The sequence below is a fragment of the Lipophrys pholis genome, assembly GCF_963383615.2.
Source record: "Lipophrys pholis genome assembly, chromosome: 18".
In the NCBI taxonomy this organism is placed as follows: Eukaryota; Metazoa; Chordata; class Actinopteri; order Blenniiformes; family Blenniidae; genus Lipophrys; species Lipophrys pholis.
The window spans coordinates 10,638,635-10,656,455 of NC_137646.1; the positions used below are offsets into that span (position 1 = coordinate 10,638,635).

General features: G+C 41.5%; 1 protein-coding gene across 2 annotated transcripts; it reads right to left on the minus strand.

Annotated features, from left to right (window-relative positions):
• Positions 1-1,315: 1,315 nt before the first annotated feature.
• usp12b (ubiquitin specific peptidase 12b) lies at positions 1,316-16,099 on the minus strand. Of its 2 annotated transcripts, XM_080486873.1 has the most exons (10): positions 15,917-16,099; positions 11,843-11,923; positions 11,659-11,742; positions 10,874-11,003; positions 10,479-10,744; positions 8,215-8,291; positions 8,017-8,100; positions 6,704-6,901; positions 5,928-6,006; positions 1,316-3,124 (listed from the first exon to the last, which is right to left on the minus strand). In XM_080486873.1, the coding sequence occupies exons 1-10, from the start codon at positions 15,962-15,964 to the stop codon at positions 3,023-3,025; spliced, it is 1,149 nt and encodes a 382-aa protein (XP_080342999.1). In that variant the 5' UTR covers positions 15,965-16,099; the 3' UTR covers positions 1,316-3,022. The 2 variants fall into 2 exon arrangements, with proteins under 2 accessions (XP_080342999.1, XP_080343000.1); XM_080486874.1 differs by lacking the exon at positions 11,659-11,742.
• Positions 16,100-17,821: the final 1,722 nt, after the last annotated feature.

Below are 17,821 nucleotides of genomic sequence, written 5' to 3' on the forward strand. Positions count from 1 at the left end.
GTGTGACCTTTTGTACAAGTAGAGCAAGTTACCCACAATGCAACGCCAGTCCCAAAAGCTCCTTTCAGTTGGTTTGTTAGTTTAGGAGCAGCAGAAAAGTGTTTTAGTGAGCAATGAGATCTGGGAGGCATCGCAGGAAATCACTCGGCCCTCGAGTCTCAAACTACCGGAGGTGAGTTTCAAACTTTACCATCAGTAAATTATAAATATGTTGGATGTGAATATTATTTGAGAAAAATCTGGGATTTTTGGTGATTCTGGAGGAAAAAGATCAGCGAAAAGGAGGATGAGGCTGGTGTCAAATGTCAAGAACCCGATGCTCCATGCCATGCGTCCTCGAGTCAAAGAGACAATCAGAAGGTTCATTCAAAATGTCAGATTGTAATTGTTAGTGAAAGAACTTTCATATTGTCCAAAAACAAAATGGCGTCACACTAAAAGAACTTGATACTGAGTTTTAAAAATCATTATGCAAGTCAAGAAAACAGCCTTAAAAGCAGCTGGTTTCAGAAAAATAATCACGTAAAGCTTTGACAAGACAGATGTAGGATAGTAAATGTACGATTACTGTGTTTTCAGAGCCTCGAGAAAAAAAACAAATGTGATTCAGCAACGACTAATTCACACTTTTTAAAAAGTGAGAAATTGATGTTGAAAGTGCTTTTTGGTGACGAGAGAGCGAGAGAGAGGCATTTCTAACATTCAGGTCAAACTTTTCCATCCGGAACCAAAGAGTGAAAAAAAAAAAAAAAAAGACAAAGAGACAAAAAAAAAAAAACACTTTGTACTTAACGGCAAAAGAAACAGTGATGAGGAAGGCTGAGGAAGTTAAAATGGCTTCACTTTTCAAAAACCTACTAATCTTACATTTGTCATTGAAAAACAGTTTTCAAAAACTATTTTGGTCTTTGCAGCTGCAGTGAGGAGATTGTGTGTTTCCTGCTAAATACAGCTGGAGCCACTTCATCTGCAGCATTTGGATTTAAACTGTGAAGACGGTGGAATATTCTAAAGCTTCCTGCTAGTTACAGAAAATACCTGCAAGCTGTGACATTTGACCACAATCTGCAGCCGATTGGTTCTTTAAATGTGACTGTAAAGGATGCGGAGGAGGTGAAGCCATTTTAAAGAGAAGTCAGGAAAGTGGTGCGGCCCCGCGGCGATGTAGGATTCAGGAGTGTTCTCAAAATGTTCTCTATTGTTGTGTGTCCCTTTAAAACATGGTACAAATGAACAAAGTCAAACAAATGGGAGCTTATGCAGTTCAAATACTTGAAGCGTTTTCTTCTAATTACTGAGATTTCTTTTTTTTTTTACTTTGTGGCATCAAATCATAATGGCACAACTTCGACTTGGCATTTTCAATCTTTCTCCAAACGGAGGAGTTTTGGTCTGAATGTTTTGGCTGATTTTCAGCTCGATCTGATGACAGAAATAATAGAATAAAAGAAAACTGCAAATGAACTGAAGACAACAGCATCCAAAAGTACAATATGTGACAACGGTGGTACGAGACTGACGTATTTAAAATGACTTGGTTTATCTGTGATTTAAATTTTTACCTGGTTTAATGAAGCAGATCGTCTGGATTGACGTTGGATTTTAATGCGGCCGCGTCGTGTAAACAGGAATGTGATTTATTTGAATTTGAGAAACTTCATGCTCATGTGATAAAGTATACTTGCAATATACTGCAACATCTAATCATATCTTTTTTTTTTGTTTTTTTCCTGCCCTGGTCCTGTTCGGCAGCTTGGCCCAACAATATGATGTGATTGAGAGCCTTCGGAGTCAGAACACTTTTCTCCTCCTGTTGCTGCTTTATTAGAAGTTGGCATGGCTGCCGTACACGACCGGATCTAATCATATCTTAACGTGAAGATATTGCTTGAAAATACAAGCAGAAATTATGGAACACGAAAGGTTTGCCGTAGAAATTTCAATGTTCTAACGTAGCAGCTGGAAATGATTTTAATCTGTCAAAGTGTCGAGTTGTTCTCCACCACTGCTGATTTAACTTCACATAATCCAGAAAATGTAAGCAAATTGTCAAATGTGGGCGGTGTTGTGCTAGAGGTGCAGGTTATCCTTGCAGTGCCACTTTGTGCCACATGGTGGCGGTGTGAGTGAGAGCAGTGAAGTTAAATTCTTCTCAAGCCAAACAAATAAATAGTTTAATCTAAATATTGTACAGTTTAAAAGTTGAATCGTTGGGAAAAGTGTTTCGGGGTTGTTTTGCGTCGCTCGTTTTGTAAAGTTTGAAATAAAAACTTTCGATTGAAACTCGTCAACATTTCTCTCACTGCTGGTTTTCCTGCCGCGTTCTGCTTTTAACACTGCGAGTCATCAGCACGTCCTCGTAACACCCAGAGGTCACATTCACGCTGTTCGGTCACTAAACGTAGCGTCGGCGTCTCGAACGGCGCTGCGACACGTTGAAATTTCTCGGATTGTTTCTTTTCTTCCGGAACTTAATGCTGATAAATGTGTGTTAAAGTGAAGCTGTGGGAAGTTTTACAGCTGCTGAAGGAAGCTTCTCTCACCCTGCGTATAATCTGCTCACTGAAAATGGAAGAATGTGGCGACTCGCCAGCGTTGGAGAATGGACGCTGAGGCAAGCCGTCCTGCGAGCCGATATATCCACGACTACGAAGTTCGCTTTCCTTGTCGAGGTTCCCCGGCGCCGGCGCTGACGGTTACTCTGCCGTACTTCCTTCGCCTCTGCGCTCGATGTCAGCCTCGTGGATTGTCGCTGCTCGGTACTGACGCCGCGGCTCAAAGCAAGTGTTCGGCCTTTTTTCAATTTGAATATTCTAAAGTGCTGGTCGCAGTTTGGAGTCAGAGGATTGAAACAATCGGAATCCAGGAGGCTGACATGCGACCCCTGGTGGCGTTCCAGTGCAAAGCTCCGCCTACAGGGAAAAAAGCCTGGATACTTATGTGAGCGTACTGGGCGGAGCCACCGTGAGCTCCGCCCCCTCTGTGGATCCACAGTCTGCTGGGGGTTTTACCGCCCAGTGGGTCAGTCTCTCGACTGGTAGAACAGGATGTATCCCGACTCAGAGTTCTTGGAAATGTCCGACGTCAGGCCGTAGAACTCCTCGATCGCCTGAGCGTCAATTTTCTGCAGCAGAAGACAGAAGCACAACTTTAGATGGGATTCAGACTCGTTTTCCTCGTCTGATGACAGGTCGCCACTGCATTTGGGAAAATATTTCAGTTTTTCAGGCTTCCTGTGACTCTATTTCTCCCAAAACACGTCATGAGTCCATGAAACATTCTTCAGCTGCTGCAACAAACTCGTCCATTCAAACAAGTTCAGATCTTCTGAGTTTTGGTTTCAAGTTCACATTGAAAATATTTGGCACTGGCCAAGAATTATTTTTAGACGTAATGGAAAAATGTTTTAAAAGTCATTTACATACTTTAACAGTATAATATTAAATCTAGATTTAAAAAAATCCATGTGAAGATTTTTCAAAAAAATGTACTTGCTGCATGGACACCGATTTTCAATCATTTTAATTGTCGTCTCATATTTTGTGTTTATATATTCCTGCGGCTCCATTTTGAAGTGCACATTTCAACTATAACTTTTGACAGTACAAAATAGTTGAATTAATTTTTTTTAAAGAAACAAATCCAAATTTCATGGAAGGCATGGTGATACTACTTTCTGAACTATAAATTAAATCCTTCAGATTAAACCAAATATTTCTCATTACAGTTTACTATCACTACAAATCTCTACTACTAGGGTCTAACATGTTTTCCTGCCGCTCGCTGCTGATGAACATCACCTCCACTTTACACCAAAATCCAATCGTTTTTTGCGATTTTTTTAACGTAATTCATAGCACACTATTCCAAAAAAAATTCTGCACGTTTTGCTTTTTGCATTTGTGCTCCCAACAGTGTGTGATTAGTTAGATGAGTAAAATCCAGCAGAATTATCTTTTTTTTTTACAAAAAACAAACAAACCTCGGACAGTAATAGTCACAATGCATTACCTTCAAACAGTCATTTTAATGGAGGCCGGTTTTTAGCAAAGCTTTAAAATTGACTCTTCCTACGCAAAGTATTTACTGTATTTTCAAACTCTGCAAGAGTACTCCATACATTTTTTTATTTATAAAGTTTTCTTAGATTGAACAGCCTCGTCTCGCCTGCGTCGCCTCAGCAGGAGAAGAACTGGAGGACAGAGGAAAACAGGCTCCGACTTTATAAAAACTGAAGCCGTTTCAGTTGCAGGTGGGAAGACACAGACGATGAAGATGAACTGCTGTGACACAGAGAAGTTTCCACAAGGCAGAAAAAAATAAATGGCACGAGTCAGCAGAATCTTCCAGACCAGATGTTTTAGTGGGCGGGTGATAAAGTGGACAGTGTGTGAGTGGAAGTGTGTGTTAAATGTTTTCTCTCCTCGCAAAACGCTGAGCGTTTCCATTAATTACGCTACAGCAGACTCACCGAGAAGATTAAGTCGCTGGGCACTGCAGAGTTTATAAGCCCCGAATATATCCTTTGATGCAACTATAATGAAACATCGTCATGAATAAATTGGGACTCAACGTCCACAGTGAAGTATTAAACCACTAGAGTCTCGTTCACACCTCATTTAGAAAATGAAGGAAACTGGTTTCTGCTTGGAGCAGAAATGGAAATGTACCACGGAAATTCAATTATATTGAAGAATAACAGTCAAGGAGATGTAATCTGTTTGAGCCATTTCAGAGAAATTAACTGGATAAATACTAGAAAAACAAGATGAAAGTGAATTATTTGAATGTAGATGCAGATTGAAGGAGAGCGAAGCCTGTTAGATCGTGATTACCCTTTATTCTTATGGCAACTAAATCAGATTTATAATTACTCCATACAGATTTAATAGGCTGATATTGGTTAACCCAAATAAATATTCATGCAAAAATCTGATTTTGACTGAATTACTTTCACAGTGATTTAAGATTAAAGTTAACAATAACTTCACACTGTTATTGTTTGTTTTCTACTATTTATGTAAAAAACAAAGGCAATGACGATACTTGCAGCAGTTTCTGCTGCTGGGTTTAGTTACAAATGCACAATTTGTAAATACACATAAACTTCAACAATATGCATAACAGTTAATGGTTTTAATTAGTAAGGTAAGACGGAGCTTTACAGGAGACTCCAGAGATATCTGGTAACGTTGTCCTCACCGAGACTTATTGTCTACATATCCTCACCGCAAAGTCGTATATCGAGCAACAAGAGTCATTAATCTTTAAAAAAAAAAAACTGACTCAGCAAAGCCTGCAGTGATTTGACTGCTGATGCTTCACTGCTGCTGCCTTCAGTTCACTCTGGCATAGAGAAAGAAAATAAAAGACTCCGACCACAGATTAGTGGTGGAAGATCCACAAAATTAGTCTTAAATGAAATACAGTTTGCTTGAAAGTGTCTCCTTCTGGGAGAGAATTGGGTAAAAATGCTGGCTTCTGGAATTTTTTCCTTGAATCGGCACCTCATCTGTCTTGTTACGTAACGTATCCTCTCTGCAGCGTGGACGACCGCGTGCCGAGCGAGAGGCTGCTGGGGAAGCAGAGAGCTGATATCACGCCTGGTGTTTCAGCGTAGACCCCCCCCCCCATGACAACGGGACCAATTTGAGCAAATAAACGGGAGCTCACTGCTGCGGTATGAATTACAGAACGAGCAAACGTTAATGGGATTCAGCTGATCTCAGTGGAGAAAGTAGAAGAGTTAGAGTCGCATCTCTGCTGGCAACCAACTCAGTTACTTCTTTAACCGTGACCCAATCCTAACTTCTGTTGATTTAACACAGGAAGAAGGTAACGAGGCCGAACCCAGACAGTGTTTGGGAACACAAGAAAACACAAAAAGTCTGGAAAAAACAAAAGCTTCAAGAGGAGTGATCTCTTACCTCTACAATGTCGTCATCAAACAGCAGCCAGAAGCCGTGGCTCTTGACAATGGTGATGTAGTGTCCGCGGTTGGGACCGCTGCAGAGCAGACAGGAGGGAAACCATCACACACTGAAACCTTAATGTGCTTTTGTCTGGTGAAACACAAAGTGACGGCTCTGAAATGTGACTTCATGTGAAAATTATTGAGGCTCCTCCGAGGTGTGTGACACGCACTCGCCTCCAGGGGGCGATGCACCGACTGTTTATGTCCAAGCTACTACTTTACAACCATTTAATGTCAACACAACTACATAATACCTTCGACTGTTTTAATTTATTTTCCAAAAATGTTTAAATAAAATATCCTCCACTTTCAATATATAGGAGAAAACTTTCTATTGAGATAACAAAGAATGTGGCACTGCTGTACATATGCAAATCATCCATGTTTACATATTCATACATATTAAATCTAAATGTATGTTTATTAAATTCCCTTGACTAAGTATTTCGCGCAATGTTCTTAAAAATCTGACTATTTATTCTTGACTTTTATGAAGGAATTTCCCTCTGGGATTAATAAATATTTCTATTCTAATTATGAGCCTCAAGCCGTATTTAAAACAACAGAAGCTTGGGAATACCAACGCACACAGGTCAGTTTTTCCATTTTTAACCATTAAACGCTTTTAAAAGTAGCAGCACTGAAAGAGACTTGATGCTTTTATTCCTCCACTTGAAGTGAAAAGTTAATGACCGTTTTGGTGAAAACAAACAAACCAAAGCGCCCCACCTGCCACAGTGCACAACCACCGCCACCAGGTCGTACATGCGGTCGGGGTTGGTGGCGTCCCCGGACGTGTTGAAGAGGCGGAGCTCCAGGGGGAAGACGACGCGATAGGACAGTTTGGTGTAGCGGTGCAGCTGGTCCATGTACTTAAAGCGCTTCAGGTGGAGAGCGAGGATCATGGGTAGCTTTTTTACCCTCATCCTGTGGAAAGAACAGAGGAAACGCTCATCAGTGTGATCAAAGCCTTTTTATTGTTCATAGACAGCGAATAAAGCACCATGTTATACAGTATAACGAGCACTCAAACACAAAAGAAGCTGATATGATCTTATTTTCAAACAGATAATCAAGACAAACAATGACTCTAAAGAGCAGGGCTCATTTAATATCCATGAAAAGAAATCTGGACGGAGGCTGAAACACAGAAGAGACCCAGAAGCTCGTCTCAACGGCACCTCAGTAGAAAGACGTGTGTTTGAAAAGCTTTGCGTTGCTCTGATTTTGTCCATCCATGTTGATATGAGTTGCACATGTGAGTAACAGTACGGCCCTTTTAAGCTGACAGATGCTTTAGAAATACAAGCGCATTGACTGGAGAAGCACTGAAGACCAGTTACACTGTTAATGTAAAACTTCAAAGCTCAAAAACCAGCTGCAGATTCATGGACTGCAAGTAATCACATTAAATGTTGATCGGATTATTTTTCAGATTGCGTCAAGAAAAGACTTAGATTGGTTCTATCTAATTGAATTTACAATCAGGTCAGGTTATGATCCGATCAGCGTCGATGTAAACGGCACATCGGGTTGTTTCCGACTCTTGGAGATTGAAAAATGGCGACACAACAGTACAGAATGAGGACGTCTCTTTGGTGTTTCCCTTTCAAAAGAAAGGTAACAAGCTCGATTAGTCGAGTTGACAAATCCATCTTCAGTCCTTCATGCTCAAGCTCAACGTCTGAACATTTAAGTATCTAATCACTTTAGTAATTGTTCATGTAAAGTGAAACAATCTGATCTCTCAATAATAAAGTGAAAGAAGAATGTAAACGCAGCAACTGAGCTCTGAAACCACCACACCCAATTTCCAGATATCTTCTTAAACAACCGCTAAAATCAATTCTTCAGTAAACAGAAAGTGCTCTCGCTGGCTGTTACCGGAACATCAGATGTGGTTTTGCTTGTGTTTTCTATTAGAACGCGGCGCAGCGGTACGAGATGTGATAGTTCAATGACTGTGGGAGTAATAACATCGAAACAGAAGCTTTAAATCTATACAGAGGCCAATCAAAAGCAACTAAACTGGCTTCACCCACCTTTTCTGGGCTTCCTGTTTGCTGCGACACTGCTCACAGTAATACTTGTATTCACTACATAACGTCTCTGTGTTGCTGAAGCCCCTGTTGCAAAAAGACAAAAAAAAAAAAGATTAACCTCATAGTGCTTCAGCTAAATCCAGAGTTCCCTTCATTCTGCCTGGTCGAGGGTAAGAGAGTGTGTGTGTGTGTGTGTACCTGAGACAGTGTGTGATCGACGTATTCTGCTCTACATCCACTGACAGATCTAGGAAGTCCTCGTCTTTACTGCTCACCTGCAACACAAGCAGATGGTACACAAGGCCTGTTTAGCTGCATCGTGTACGATAAATAAAAACAGAGAAACACACAGCAGCCCAGAGGGGGTGCCACTGCAAAACAATCAGCAAAATAAATACAAAAAAATACACGTCGAAGATTGAAAAAGGAGGAAAAACTATGAGGAAAAGCTACTTTCAATTGTTTTCCATTATAATTTTAATTTCAGGTTTGTTTGTTTTTTATTCGTAGTTGTTTTTCTGATTGCAGTGTTGCGATGCTTAAACTTCTTGTTTTTGCTATTTTATCCTTATTAGGGTTTTAAGTTTCTTTTATTATAATCAAAATCTGTTTAGTGTTAGATAAACAACCAAACATTTTTGTATTTGAAATACTGTAATTTCTGGACTATAAGCCGCTACTTTTAGAACCCTGCAGCTTATACAATGACAGGGCTAATTTATGGATTTCTATGGTTTAACGGGCTTCATGCCGTCAGATTCTACTTTCACAAGAAGATACATCCTGTGTTGAGCCTCTGCTTCTCCAAAACTTGCCCTAAAAGAGATTTTTCTGCTCTTCATGACCTCGTCTTGTGCTGCATTCCGTGGTCTGGAACTCCAGCAGCTGACGGCAGTGAGTGATGCGTTCAGGTGAGTGATGCGTTCAGTGAGTGATGCATTCAGGTGCGACCATGTAAAGCCGCCCTGCTGGACTCCGTGGCTGAGAAATCATCCTCCTCAGAATCACAATCAGCAAATAACCGATAAAATACATTACCAACAGAGATCAATCTCTATCTCCATCTCTATCTCTCTCTCTCTGTGTGTGAAGGAATTTCCAGCACTATGAAAGACAGATTTGTGCAAATTATGAAAATATGGGCTTTTTTTTTTTATTCTAAATTTTGCCCGTGTGGCTTATATTCAGGTGCACTCAATAGTCTGGAAAATACGGTACTTTCTCCAGAAACTTTGAGCTATTCTATAATGTTTTTATTGTTGTTCATGTAAAATTGAAGTTTCCAATATTTCTCTGATGGTCTTTCGTCGTCGGTCTTTGAAGCATTTTGAGCTTAACGTTATGCATGAAAACCAGTAAATAAATCATTAAGAACGTTTTCCAAAAATCCATTCTGGAGTCTTATACTACCACTACTACTACAGATGCATTAAAAAAGTAATACAATGACAAAGACAATTTTATTCCAATTATTTGATTCAACCAGTGAAATATTAGTTTTAATTCAAATATAGTAATAAACAGTGGTGTGCAGTCAGGGGCAGCAGGCTAGCACTGCTAACCCTGTCAAAAAAAAATTCTTTTTTTTTTTTTATAATTAAAAAGTGATTCTGAAATCTGTGTCTGGAATCAATTAGGCTACTTGTTCAGTATGCAACTTTAGTAGTAGAGTAGTGTGTATTTTTCAAGAAGAGGCTATAAACAAACAGCAGCTACTTCATTTAAATGCTACAATAAGCATAAAGCTGGCTCCTTTTTCTAAACATAACTTTTGAAAATAATCAGAAATGTTTACATTTTATTCAATCAGCATGTGTGGTATTATGTTGATGTGCTCTCATGAGAACAACAAACAAAACTCGTTTATCATTAAATCCTGTGTGAAGAAGCTAAAAACCTGAGTGGGAGGAAATCTGAGCAGGGTGCTTAACTCATTTCCAGTTTTCAATTCGTACAGACCAGAGAGTCACGCACGTTACTTTCACACTGTGGCCCGGCCTAAAGTAGTCGAAATAGGTCAAATTCATCAAGAAAGTCTGTCCTCTCTCTCCCTGGCTTGTCTCAGTTTTTAAAAAATGTGTTGCTCCAACCAGCCAATCAGAAATCAAACCCGATATAGTGTCATTGGGGGTTTAGCCAATCCCAGTCAAGGTAGGCCCTCCTTTTGACCATCCCACAATTAGGCAGCTCTGCTCTGGCACATGGCACCACGAGAGGAAGTACTTCCTCCTCTTCCCAAGTTGGGCATGTGTGGGCGGAGCCAGTCCAGCTCACACAGACACAGCAGATTCTGAATGTAGCTCCTAGGATCCAATTTTCAAATGGAGGAAAATCAAGAAAAAGCTGGATTTGGAGCAGTAAACTTTGAATACAATGTTTGTGGACCAATGAGGCCTTCTTAAAGTGTTGAAAAGCTGAATAATTTGACCTTTTTAAAGAAAACGACCCAGAGTCAAACTCACAGCTTCACAGTTGAGGCAACGCGTCTCGTTGGTCAGCGTTCCCTGGAAGATCTCATGGACCCACGTCTGCTGCGTCTCCTTCCCTCCTTCCCCTTCCGTCCCTCCTCCTCCCCCTCCTCCGCCCTCGCTGCCTCCTCCGTTGTGCACCAGCTTCCCATTCTGCTGCCGCTCCTGGCTCTTCTCTTCCTGCAGCAGGTCAGCGATGGTGTTGAGGAGGTAGTTGAGGAACTCATGTGCATCCTGCTGCATGTAGTTGTCAAACAGCTCTGAGGGAAGGCGTCAAACACACGGAGTCAGGAAGGTTTGAAGACATAAAACTAACAAAGCTCTCGAGAAATCTTCTACACAGCAGAGCAGCATTCGCTGCAGTCTTCATCCTCATGGTGAATCATTACCATTCTCTTTTCTCAGCCGGGAGATGAACTTCTTGGGAGGAATGACTCCGACCTTCTTCTTCTGCGTGGCGATGCTGTTGAAGAGGTCGGCCAGGCAGGTGAGGAGGGACTCCTTACGACGAGGCTGCACCTGGGAGGAGGGGATGAATGGGTTGAAGATGGAGGAAGAAGAGCAGGAGTGATAATACAAGTAGAAGAGTGATAAGAGGATGAGCAGAACGATGACAATTACAGAAAGGTTGAGAAAATAATGTAGGACAAGGAGGTGAAAGAGGGAAGCGAATACATACAAAAGGAGGAGGAATAGAAGAAGGGAGAATAAGAAGGTGGAGGGGAAGAGAGCATTGGATTAGGGAAAGAAGGAGCAGAAGAAGATGGAGAGGACGAAGGAGAAGAGGAAAGTGTGATGAGACAAAAGAGTGAATGAGGAAGAGAGGAAGAAGAAGGAGGAAAAGAATACAAAGAGGGAGGAGGAAAGAAAGGTCAAGAAAAATGAATGTGGTGGAAAATGGAGGAGAAATAAAACATTAGGAGAAGAAAAGTAGACGTCGAAGAAAATAGAGCATATGAAGGAGGAAGAGAACATCAGGGAGGAAAAGAAGGAGGAGCAGGGAAAAACAGGGAGAAATAAGAGAGAGAACAATGAGGAGAGGAAACGATGGAAGAGAGGAAGGAGAAGTAAAAGAAGAACAGAAAAGAGCAGGGTTGAAGGAGGAAGAAGTTTCTGTTCAAACGTCAAACTTTCAACAATGGAATGGTTTATTGGACGACGGAGCGTCTCGCACCTTGTAGGCCAGAACCTTCTCCCTGAACGGCCGGCAGAAATACAGAGCCTGCAGCACCGAGTTACAGTAGCAGGTGTTTCCAAACTGCCAGAGAGAGCGAGAGAGAGAGCGAGAGAGAGAGAGGACATTCAGTGGATTAAACACACTTCAGGTCAGACGAGACATCGAGATGATCCACACTCACGTTGACCAATCCAAAGTAGTGTTCGTTCACGGGGAACTGTTCCGGTCCAATCTCCTTTTCCAAGGCAGAGGCATTGGCGCCCTAAAAAGCAAAACAAGACTTTTTCATTCGCCAGGGCCGTACAGGACACACGCCGATGAAAACGCTAAACATTTCATTTAATGTACAAACAGCCACTAAAACAATCCTATTGTCCGTCACTCAACGCTCCTTTGTCCTTCATTGTTTTGTGTTCTTCCTGCTTTGTTTCTTTCCAGAAGCGTCTGGAACCTTTGTTTCTACATTCACACGTCTCTTCAATTTCACGATTGATGTATTATTCATGTATTTCAAAGCATTTAAAAAGTTTGTTTTTGAGTTGTTTGATGTAGGATATCAGACGCAGTTAGAATATTTAGTTTAGTTTCATTTCTATTCATTTTCTAAGACGTTTCCACATGCATGACAGGTTCAATAAGAGATAGCTTCCAAAAGAGATGAACTAGAATAAAATACAATGACTTAGAAAAGTAATAATGGTCTGCAGTAAAATAAAACTAGAAAGAAATATTAGAAATCCCCTCTAAATGATAAATGAATAATCTTTAAATTAATAAAATTGTCTATTTTAACCATTTTGAACATCAACTGTGAAGTTAAATTATTAACCTGTAAACTTTTTCCCCTAAAGGAATTACATGAACTGAGTTTAGTTACAGAAACTTTTAAAGAGGTTCGCCTTGATACAGCATTAAAGCTTTTTTCTCTTTCACACTCTGGAGGATTTGATTACAACAAACTCTTCACCTGAAATGTTTGTGCTTTCTTTTGATTGAAGCAAAGACTCACCGAAATATGAACAAAGAGCGAGAGAGGGACAGAGAAATGAGAGAGAATGAAGGAAGCAGGAGGAAGGAGCGATAAAGCTGATGATGATGATAGGGCTTTTCCTTTGGGGAAGCGGAGTCACGCTGCTTTAACTCATCATCAAAGTCAACAAGAGGCGAGGCCACAGACTCAACCTCCACACAGCTGGAGCTCAAACACTACGCCATGACGAGGCGAGCGAACGGCGAACAACGGAAACAAATATCTGGAGATTTTTTCTGGAGGATTCTGTGAAGTGGCGGCTCAGAGAGCAGAACGCGGCCAGCCACATGGAGCAGCCTCAAAGACTGCTGGGAAACATTTCCTCAAGAACACAACCGGAAAACAGTTCTGTGTGCAGGATATACTCTAAAACACACGCCACTGCTCCTGATGGATTGTGAGGTGAAAAGATTGAGTCAACAATTGTTTCAATCTCAACTTTCAACACAAACGTGTCCACAAATACCCCCCAAATACTTAAGAGGAATATTTATCGTATACCTCCTTCTTTCTGCAGAATCTTAGTCTAAGTTGGGTATGACAGAACCACAGAAGTTGTCAGTGTTTTCTTCAGCTTGAATCTGAAGTAAATCAGTCTGGACGGTGGCCCGGAGGGGTCACCACAAGCACAACAAAAAGGCAAAAAGTTGAAGAAAAAAAAAACACAAATACAAAGTGTTACAGGTTTTTTATGTGGCTTCTGCCGTGTTCTATACCTTCTGGACCACAGATACGTGATGTTATGTTTAACTTAGCGTGGGGTCATGTTTAGCTTACATCTGCACACAGAATATTTTCAAAGTTTCTCTTTCTGCATCTGCTTCCTCAGACTCACGTTGTTAGCTTTGTTTGTCTACTACCCAGAATGCGTTGCGCTCTCGGTCACGTCCTCTCACTCCATCCACTGGAAAGTCCACTGATAGTCCCTGAGGTGTTCATATTGTTTGTGATCTAGACCTCAGTTCACTTGCAAGAGAACTGAGACCCACGTTTTCAAGTGAAAGAGAGTTCACTTGTTTGATCCGGATCAGAGTCTGGAGAACGTTCATACCAGACCAAACGAAGCTGACTTTCCCTGAAACCAACTCTGGTCCCTATCATACAGTGCTGGTTGTTAATGCGCCCTAAAACAAACTGAATGGTTTGTGACTATGGAGGACTGCTGTGTCTGGCTGGGTTGTTGTATTTGTGTCTTTCTGTCTGAGTGTGACTCTCTGGAAAAGACAAATGAATGCTTTAGGTAGTATGACATTGTTTATACGCTCAGAGGTCAAATGGAAACTGAAAACCTAAAAAAAAAGCCCAGTCCTGCTTGTCATTTTCATGGTCTGATCGTCTCTAATTGATTTCCTATAGAGACCGAACAGAACCAAGACAAACACACTCCGGGCCGCCACTGGTCAGCTGCCAACGTGGCAAACAACACTGAACAAATGTGCCGGCGCCCTGCTAATATTTAGCCTCCAATTCCATTTGTATCCTGGCTCCCGGGATAAGTGGGTTACACGGTGTGTGGTCTACAAAGCGCCCGCCATGCACCGACACACACCCAGAAACACGCCACAACAAAGACGTCTGTCAGCTGGGGAAAGAGCAGCGCGTCCACAGGACGAGTTACACTCACAAGTTAATCTCACAGCTTTAAGCAGCACTGTGTCTCTGGAACGTTGCTACGTGGCACAACAAAGGCAGAGCCGTCGTATTAGGAGCAAGTGCCGTTACAGCGCCTGGCGTTTAAAACTGGTCCAACAAGCAGCGCTTCACCTGGAGAAGCTGACCTCTGACCCCAGGCACAGAATCCTACAGCTTGTCTCTTAAAAACAGGACTGAGCATCAGTCTTACGTTCTCTCTCTCTCTCTGAGCAACACATTTTTTTAAAATCCTCACAAAGAATGAAGGAAGGCTTGGCTTCAGTTCAGTTTATTAAAAGCAGGTAAAACTCCTGTCGTCTCATTTCACCCGCTGTGTTGTATTTCTGTATTTCATCAACCGAAATGAGTTTCACAAACTGAACATAACGTTTTAGCGACAATTCACCCAAACTATGTTACTCTAGTCCTGATCACATTTGTTCAAGCACTTTAATGTGTGCTTGGTTTAGGATGTTAATGTTTTGGGGGGGGAAATGCATTTATATGAGAGAATGAAAATATTTAACTCCTCAGGGTTAATGAACTGTTGGGTCTTCAGCCATCTCGTAACTGTATCACGCACAGCAGAAGGAATGGACGCAGATGACCAGGGAAGAAAAACTACAGACTCATTTATCAATCTGTGATTGGCAAAATCTTAACAGTGAAGCCAAACATGGGGGAATAGCAACACAGTGGGTAGTTTCACAGGTCTGAACGACAGGTTTGGAAATCAAATAGATTCCTTGATTCCATGGAAATATAATTTTTCAGAGTATACGATTTAAATAGTGATACTTTCTATGAAAACTGGTTTCTTAGCGAGGTTTCCCAGTGACTTGCATTTAAATGTGGTAAACATGAGCTTCCTCCAGAGTAAATCTGCAGCATTAGGAAACATCCAGGCTGAGTCTGCATCGCATGACAGGAAGTCTGGATTCCTCCATCAATTACACTTTGAGAGGAAGCAATGGCAGCTGTTTACATCCCTCCTTTACATCCCAGTCAACCTACTCATAGCGGAACAGCTGCGAAATGAGCCAACGTGAAGAAAACGAGCCGGACTGTGTTCAAAACCCGCGATTAAATAACTTTAAACCCAGAAACAGCGGCGGCAACCTGGCGGGCAGCTAGCGGGCTAAGCTAGCTGGTCCACCCTGCCCTTCCTCACGTAAACAAACTGCCGGCAGCGCGAGACCAGACAACCATCCGTCAAACACGCGACGTTTGTGCGCAACAACACCCGCGTGTCGGTCGTCGCTGAGCCGGGTAGCTGGACCGGACGGTCCGGACGGTCTGGGCAGCTTCCAGCTGCACAACCTCCAGGGAACCTGCTGTAATCATCACGCCGTGCTTAGCACACGTGCTAGCGGCTAACGTCCAGGCGGCGAGCCGCTACTCAGCGGCGGGGACCGGAGACCGGGGTCCGAGGACCGAGACGAGGGGACCGGGGACTGGAGACACGGGCCGCAGGGAGAGGGGACCCGGATCTGGGGACAGGGCACGAGAAGAGGGGCCGGGGAGCACAGACTGCGTAGCGGGCAGCAGGGACCGCGGCGCGGCCACAGCCCAGCGGGGTTCCGGGCAGCTTACCATCGTACAAATCGAGGCGATCTTTCGGACTGTCATCAGTATTTCCATCCGTAAGCCGCCATGTTGGACCGAACTCCGATGTGGAAAGAATCCGAGCCGATGCGGCTGCAGAGTTCCGGGAAAGCCGTCTGCCCCTAGTCCGGGGAGTCCTGTTAAGTTACACTGGGTCAGAGCGACTTCCTCCGGGGTGGAGTTTCACAGTAACACGCAGGACACTTAAAATGTTACCGAAGTAAATGAAAATAAAATTGAAAACACACCGTTGAAATTTGTTTTGTATTCTTATTCTTATTCTTATTCTTATTCTTATTCTTATTCGTATTCGTATTAATTATTATTAATAATAATAATAATAATAATAATAATAATAATAATAATAATAATAATAATAATAATTATAATTATTATTATTATTATTATAAGAATTTGGGGTCTTTGTATGTTCAATAAGCCTTCTTTGAGTGAAAGAAGAACTATTTATATAAATAATCTAAAATCCTGATCATAATGTTTACACATGCTCGTCTTCTCAAATATTGTCCAACGCTAGTTTGGGTTGTTGTTTTATTTTGAAGGCGTGACATCACTACTTCCGGTTGTCAGCCCTGAGCTGAGAGGGAGCGTCACTCACAGACACTTCGGTTCTTCACACTGGGATGGGATCGGCGGGCGGTGCAACATGTTGGAACGTGCGGTTGACACACTTATAATAAATCAAACAACCATACAGAATGATTTCTTCTTTAATTTGTTCCCGTTTTGATAAATTACTGATCATTATTTCAACATTATAACAAATTAATTCAAACTCTACAAATTTTGATATGAACATTTGGAAAAATTCTTGTTGGATTCTTGATCTCTGGAGGAGAGTCTTGTAATCATGGAATATTAATCAGGAAACTGAAGCGTTATGGTTTTAGGGTGGTGGTGTTACATTGGATGAAAAGTTATTGAAGCAACAGACAACAGTTTGTGAAAATGGGTGATTTTCAGTTTTCATGCTTGTACATTGTTTAGGGAGTCTCCCATGGGTCAGTATCAGGTCCAAAACTCTTTCTTCAATACTTAAGTGACATGTCAATTCTCAGAAATACTACAATTTGTTTTGTTTCCTGATGATACAAACATTTTCTGTACAGGGCAGAACATAGGACAGCTCAGTAAGGAAATGACATCAGAAATAAACACGTCAAAAAGTGTTTGATTAAAAAAGAGATATACCGTATGTCATTAAATTTGGACAAAATACAAAGCTACATTTGTTTGAGAATTGTAAGGGGGATAGCAACTTCAAAGTTGATTGATGACACGATCTACTGGAAACCTCACGTTAAACATGTTCAAACCAAAATATCCAGGAGTATTTCAGTCCTCAGCAAAGCAAATTACTTCATTAATAACAAAGAACTCCATATTCTATATTCTTCACTTATTTTGCCATATTTGAATTACTGCATGGAAGTTTGGGGAAAAATCTAAAAATCCTCACTCGATCATCATGCACACAAAAGATCCCAGATCTGGCAGAACTCAAAACTGCTGAATGAGTGTATGAAGCCAGAAACTACTAACATACAGAAACCTTTCACTGATAGAGAGGGGGTTACGATTACAGGGGAAACCTTAACTTCAGATCCAGGAGTGTTCGAACAAGGTTTGGAACAAACTCTGCCAAGAACTGAAAGAATGTCCAACAGGGATGAAGATCTGTTGTGAAGTCATGTGGATGTCTCAAATCTAATTTTTGTCTCTAATGCTAAAATCTATAAAACTACTAAATGTATTTAAATTTGATATTCTCTGTCTCTCTCTCTCAAAAATGTGTGTGTGTGTGTGTGTGTGTGTGTGTGTGTGTGTGTGTGTGTGTGTGTGTGTGTGTGTGTGTGTGTGTGTGTGTGTGTG